The 6394-nt window shown below is 32.4% G+C and overlaps 1 protein-coding gene across 1 annotated transcript; it reads left to right on the plus strand.

Annotated features, from left to right (window-relative positions):
- The first annotated feature begins 1930 nt into the window (after positions 1-1930).
- LOC131065951 (uncharacterized) lies at positions 1931-4733 on the plus strand. The gene is made up of 4 exons (XM_058000557.2): positions 1931-2111; positions 2445-3189; positions 4148-4225; positions 4332-4733. The coding sequence occupies exons 2-4, from the start codon at positions 2650-2652 to the stop codon at positions 4380-4382; spliced, it is 669 nt and encodes a 222-aa protein (XP_057856540.2). The 5' UTR covers positions 1931-2111; positions 2445-2649; the 3' UTR covers positions 4383-4733.
- Positions 4734-6394: the final 1661 nt, after the last annotated feature.

The raw sequence follows: 6394 nt of genomic DNA on the forward strand, positions 1-6394 counted from the left end.
TCATGTCTTGATATGGTCAGGGGTCTGAGATTGGTTTTCCATATCAGGCACATGTCATACGATCCTTGAAATTTGCTTTGCATTCTCTAGAGTTTGAATGCATCTTATTCACGAACACTCTTCAACAATGATATTAATAGGTTACCTTGGGAATAAACCATTATATTTTTTTGGTGTATCATGGTTGTGCAATTGATATTTTGATAATTAGGGCTTATTGTTGTGCATTTTGTTGTGATTGTTGCTAAAGACACATTTTGTAAAGAGATTTTAATCTCAATTAATATAAATAAAGGGTTCCACAATTTATGTTATTTTTGAACTTGTTTTTTAAATCTAGGAATTTTTTGGTGATTTAAAATCATTTTTAAATTTAGTTTGAATAGTTCTTGCATAATATGTTTCAAGTTGTCATCTCTTTTTATTTTGGAACTCAACTCATGATATTAGGGTTTGTTGTTATATGTGTAAACGTAAGGCAAGTTTTATGAGTTTAATAGAGTCTAATAGGAATCAATTAGGACTCAACATTTTAGGGTTGAATAACAACATTAGAATCATAATACTGAGTTATTGAAGCTACAATGTAAACATGAATTTATTCAAGGGGTTTTGTAGGTTCTAGTTAAATATATGTCATAAATTTAAATAGCCAAAATATTTTCCTTAATATTTAGCTCAAAACATTACATGATAATTGAATTAAATTAAAAAATGAGATTATAGAATAGATGTCATTTAAAAGCAAGAATAGAGATCTTAGACAAGAGAAGAGTATAAAAATGAGATTATAGAATAGTTTATGAACTACGAAGCCTTTAATTTTCTAAAGAGAATACATAGGTTTGATCATCATGAATGAACCCTTAAGGATTAGGTTAGGATCTAGGGATGACCTTAGCATTGGGAGCTTACCACATTCAAGTAGATTACCCAAGTGGTGGTGTAGAGTTGAAGCCACGATGGTGCTTGGATAGGTTATGAAGTTGACACTTCTAATTAGATGAAAGATGCTTGGTCAATTAAGTTAGTACTTGTAAAACAAAATTAAAAAATAGTTGTAATTGAGAGGCTGTTATTACAAAATACTTATGGGATATAATCTAAAAAAAAATGTAAAATACCTAATTTGATTAGAATGAGACAAAATGTGCTAAGCTTCACAATAGTGTGATACGATGTGCAAGTTTGATATTCTTTGTAGTCAAAATATAAATGGTTAATTGAAATCTTATTCCATTTTATAAATGGTTAGAACCTTATTGGTAGAGCAGGGATGTTGTGAATTGATAAGGAATCAATTTTGAAATTTGGTATGTAAATTGAAATTTGATTCTAATTGGAAATAATCTTTTTTTAATTATGACATGCTAAGACCATGTCAATGTTCATTATAAAACCAATTTATTTGCTTAAGATCTATAAATTATATACTTATATACCTCGTTAGTATAAATTGATGCTGACCTCTATATTCAACTGTTTGTACAAATTAGTTGAATGAATATAATTTGTCTAATTTTCAAATTCAAACTTTATCTACAATGAATTATATTATCTTATTTTCATGTAGAATTAGATTTTGATCATTAATATTTGTTTATTAACTACTATTTAATAGAATATATTTTGATATATCAATCAAAAAATATTTAAAAAATTAATTATTATTTATAATATTAATAATTTTATGTTAAATAATATAGAAATGTTTATTAGTAATCTGTATATTTTTATTAACATTCCCAGAATCCCAACTCTAACAAATACTTTCCCAACTACCAATGCCGTCGATATGTTTTCAGTGGCTTTGATCCGCCACCGTTGATTCGTTTAATCCAATGATGCAGGCGAGGCAATGTCTTCGCTTGGATTCTAGCGAGATAAATATTAAAGTGAAAGTAATTCATTTTTAATTTAAATTTCATTGCAGGCTGTGAGGTAAAAATAGGAAGACTATTGAATCTTCTTCCCTAGATTTCATTGCAGTCCGAAAATCCGAATGCACGGTGCCAAAAGTCCGGGAAAAAATTTGGTGCCAAATCTTGTAACATTTGGCCCACTATTTGAATCCTTCTGATAAAGAATTCACCCAACTGCTAAAAGCTACGGTATGCTTCCGCTGTCGATACTTTTTCCATTCAATCTGGTTATCTTTTGGCGAATTTTGGCCAGACAATTAACCAGTCCTAGCTTGTTAACCAACATTTGAGTTTTGGTTTTGGTAATTTTTGTAAGGTTTTGGTTAGCAGTCCTTATGTGAGTTTAAGTTGACGATTGAAGTTTTGTCGAGTAGATTTTCTTTATTTGCTGTCAGAAACCTTCCCAGGGCGGTCAAATTTGTTTTTGATGGTTTACAGGCGAATGAATTTGTTAGAGATCGTCATGAAATATTGACATGGAAATATCAATTTAGAGTTAATGGAATTTGGTATTTTGCGCAGAATGGAGGATTTGGAGAGCTTTTGGTCACTTTTTGGCTGTAAACCTTGGGATTAAGGGCTTTCTTGCGCAGTTGTATAAATTCCCGGGTTTCTGCTTCATGCCTGCGGATTCAAGATTTTTGTCATCAATTTTCTCGTTTCTCTAAGGATTCGAGAGTTTCCATTTTCGCTTTCAGAAATCTGTGATATTGCTGTTAAAGTGGAGATGCCGACAACATTAAAGAACCCAATTTCTTGTGGTGAGTTTTTTCAATGGGGAGTCCGGAAGCGTACGGTAAGGGAGAAACCACAAGAAAAGAAGGACGAGACGATTGTGGAGAACAAATCCACCATTTGTGCGGACAGACTTGCTGCTGCAGGGATAATCCCCTGTTCCCCACAAGAACAGTGTCTTCAAATCCCCTGCTCCCCACAAGTACACTGTCATCAAATCCAATCAGCCCTTGATAAAATGATAGCACTGCCCTCCAATAAAAGCTTTCATCCCCTGCCATCTGCTCCAGAAGGAAGTAGCAGATCACAGCACCGGATGAATAATATAATGTGCACCAGGAGCAGCAATAATCCAGAGGGAAGGAACACTATCCAAGACAACAAGCCCTTGAATCTGGACACTTTTGTTTGGCCAAAATTGAGCCTAAGCCTATCCCTCAGAGAGAAAGAGGAAGATTTCCAGGCAATAAAAGGCTCAAAGTTGGCATTGAGACCCAAAAAGCGTCTCAAGTGTATTCAGAAGGCAATAGATGTGAGTGTTTATCTTGTGACAAAGTTCAAATTAAACATAGGCTTGATTTTGGCTATAAATCTATCAAGTGCAGACCCTTTCCTTCGTTCAATAATATATTTTGGAAAGGATTCCTGGTTTGGACTTTAGGGCAGCTCCAGTTAATTAATGATTTAAGATTTTCACAATCCTTACTGTAAATCAATGCTTTCTGGATTAAGTTTCCTGAATCACTTTTAAGTGCCCTCTCATATTTGTGCAAGGGTTTGGTAGCAATCAGTGCCTTAATTTTTTTTCTATTCCTTGCATGTCTAACTGTCGTGTCCTTTTTCTCTTGCCCTTTATTTTAATGGGATGACAAAAAAATGTCTTCTATTGTTTTAGATTTTGAAAATTTCCAAAGGTTGCTTGTTTCTAGTCGATTGTGTTCATATCCAATGAGCTTACTCTCCTTGATGATGCAAAGGATAAAAAATATGTCCTGTAGAAATGATGTTTTCTTTTATTTAAATAAAGCCCAATAGAGCAATGAATTATGCATACCATTCATGAATTTTTGTCTCTGATTTTTTTTAAAAAGTGATTTCATAATTGTTTTCTCGAAAATTTGTCTTTTTCCCTGATTTTTTTTTTTCGATCTATATTTCTCCAATCAATATTTGTAGGATTCCTGCTGAGAAATTGCTTTATTACCCTTTCTAGAATATACCTTTTAAAGAATTTTTTAGATGTCCTTTAAACTTTGTCTATGAACCATCTTTTTAAGAAAATTTAACTGTGCGTTGAAGTTAAAATGCTTGCTGTTTTCATTTGGACACCAACTATTATGGTTTTTTTCTAGATTCTTAGACAACCCTTTTATTTGGAATGATCTTGCAATGAGTGCACGTCATGTTTGACTGTTATTGATTATCAAAGAATAATAGTTGTCAGTAAGTGAAACACTTTCATATATTGTAAATGGCATGCTTGTTTGCAGAATCTTAGTCCTGGTGTTTGGCTTAGCGATGTTTCTCAAGAACGGTATGAAGTCAGGGAAAATAAATCCACAAGAAAGGTAATTTGTCAGTTATTGCATCAGCTGTTTCTTACTGAGTGGATGCCAACTTCTGTTACACAACTTTTCTGTTTCTTGCCCTAACAAATGCAGTAATTTGATACAGAGACCGAGGGGTTTGAAAGCTATGCAAGGAGTAGCTAGTGACTTGGAATAAGCAAGCTGTTTCATCTCAACTGTACTTGCAAAAGAGTGACTATTTCAATGTATGTATCATAAACCACATTGGTTTGTCAGGTGAAACTGGAGATCACCTATTCAATTTGTTTAGTACATGACCAGAAATTGCAAACCAAGCCTAGAAATCTTGAGGAACTCTTGATTGGTTTGCAATGTATGTGAAATCAAAAGAAATGTATAGAAATCAACACTAACAGTTATGATGGATGTAATTTTCTGACTTCCACTACAATCCCAAAGCATTATTATTGTACCAATTCTTTATTTGTTTTGACACATTGCAATTGTTTCAATCTTGGGGAATTCCTCATAATTATGCATTTGAAAGCATTTGTATTCATTTTTACTTTTATAAACCTGCTCAGTATTAGTAATTCTTGATACCAATCTGGTGAAATTGTTTAGAATTTGTTCTCCTTATTTCATTTCTAGTATCCTCCTTTTCATTGTGAGAGCACTGACAAACTATAGATGGATATAACAACTAATTGAATTCCATGTTAACAACTGCATTTGAAGCTGGTGGGGATTTCTTTGGCTGCACAAATAGTCTTTTTATTGATGAACATGAGATGATCAAACATTTCAGTCACATTCGTAAGAGGTCATCTCTTGGTGTTGCTAGCTTTCTTTTGTACGTAACAAAAAGAATTAGGGCTATTCTTGCCAATTGTTTGATGTAGGTTGCCGAATTATATTTTGATAACAAGGATGATGCTTCACTGCAATGTCAATGGCAATTTGAATGCCTAAGTTGTTTCATACCTCCCGAAAAAATTGAAGTCCATATTAGCATGTCCATAGTTTTGGGTGTCAGTGATGACTAGAATGCTATTTTGGTATCATTTTGTAAATCTAGTATGTCAATCAATTTATATGATATTCTATTTTCAAGTATATCATAATTGTAGGTATCAGTTGAACCTGCTCTGAATAATTTAAGATGAGAGATAAGATTGGTCATTTTTCACTTGTTTGATACAAAAATATGGCGGGATGATTATTAGTTACTAGCTTTATTTTGATTTCCAATTCCTATTGACTTGATTTCTGGATGATTATACAGAATTGATTGGATTTAGTATATATAATATAGAAGATTGATGCTTAAGCCTTGGAAATATCAGAAAACTATCTTGAATTCTTAAATTTACGTAATTTTTTATACTTATTTCAATCCCAGGTTCAATTTTGAGAAGATAAGAAAAGAAATTGAATTTTGAAATATTCAAAATATCAAAGAATTCTTAGAATGAGAAAGGCCTATGGTAGCCAACCACATAGTATATCTCCTTTACAATGATTTAGTGGGACTGAGATGTAAATCACCATGATTATCTTTAGCACCATCTCTAAAATATTAAGGTGAAAATAGACAAGTATATAATTTAATATCCATGCTCTTTTGGCATTTATTTTGCATAAGTATTTCTTCAAATGTAATCACAATGCAAACATAAGAAAAAGGTCTTGGCCCAAGGATTTGTGTTCATGCACAGAGATGGGTGTTTTATGATGTTTTGATGAATGCGTTTACTATTTAAAATTATGATCCCATGAGGTGGTTTCTCATATTTTGTAGACATGAATATTTGTTGGTGATTAAATTCCTTTCCAAGTCTATCCATTACCTAACTTTATGAGAAAAAAAAATGTGCTTAGATAAAGAGAACGTGTGTCATGTATCAACACATTTTTGCATGCTATAAGAAAGACAATATGCTTCAACATAAGAATTTTCTTGGCTTATTCTTCTATTTGTTAGAGCACATAATGCTTTAGTAATGATACAAAAACTTACAGCTTTTAGCAAGGTCTAAAACAAATAACTCTCTACAAATGGACATACGAATAGGGCTAAGTCACAAGAAACCATATATGTGCTACAATATCCTTGACATACATTTATCTAAGCTAATCAAATTGTTAGTATTTAGCCATAAGAAACCATATATGTGCTACAATATCCTTGACTTATATTTATCTAAG

The sequence above is a fragment of the Cryptomeria japonica genome, chromosome 2, assembly GCF_030272615.1.
Source record: "Cryptomeria japonica chromosome 2, Sugi_1.0, whole genome shotgun sequence".
Lineage (NCBI taxonomy): Eukaryota > Viridiplantae > Streptophyta > Pinopsida > Cupressales > Cupressaceae > Cryptomeria > Cryptomeria japonica.

Coding starts and splice junctions, on each gene's coding strand:
- LOC131065951 (XM_058000557.2), top strand. CDS start 2,650: ATGCCGACAACATTAAAGAACCCAATTTCTTGTGGTGAGTTTTTTCAA. Junction 3,190..4,147: donor GTATTCAGAAGGCAATAGAT/GTGAGTGTTTAT, acceptor GCTTGTTTGCAG/AATCTTAGTCCTGGTGTTTG. Junction 4,226..4,331: donor AAAATAAATCCACAAGAAAG/GTAATTTGTCAG, acceptor AATTTGATACAG/AGACCGAGGGGTTTGAAAGC.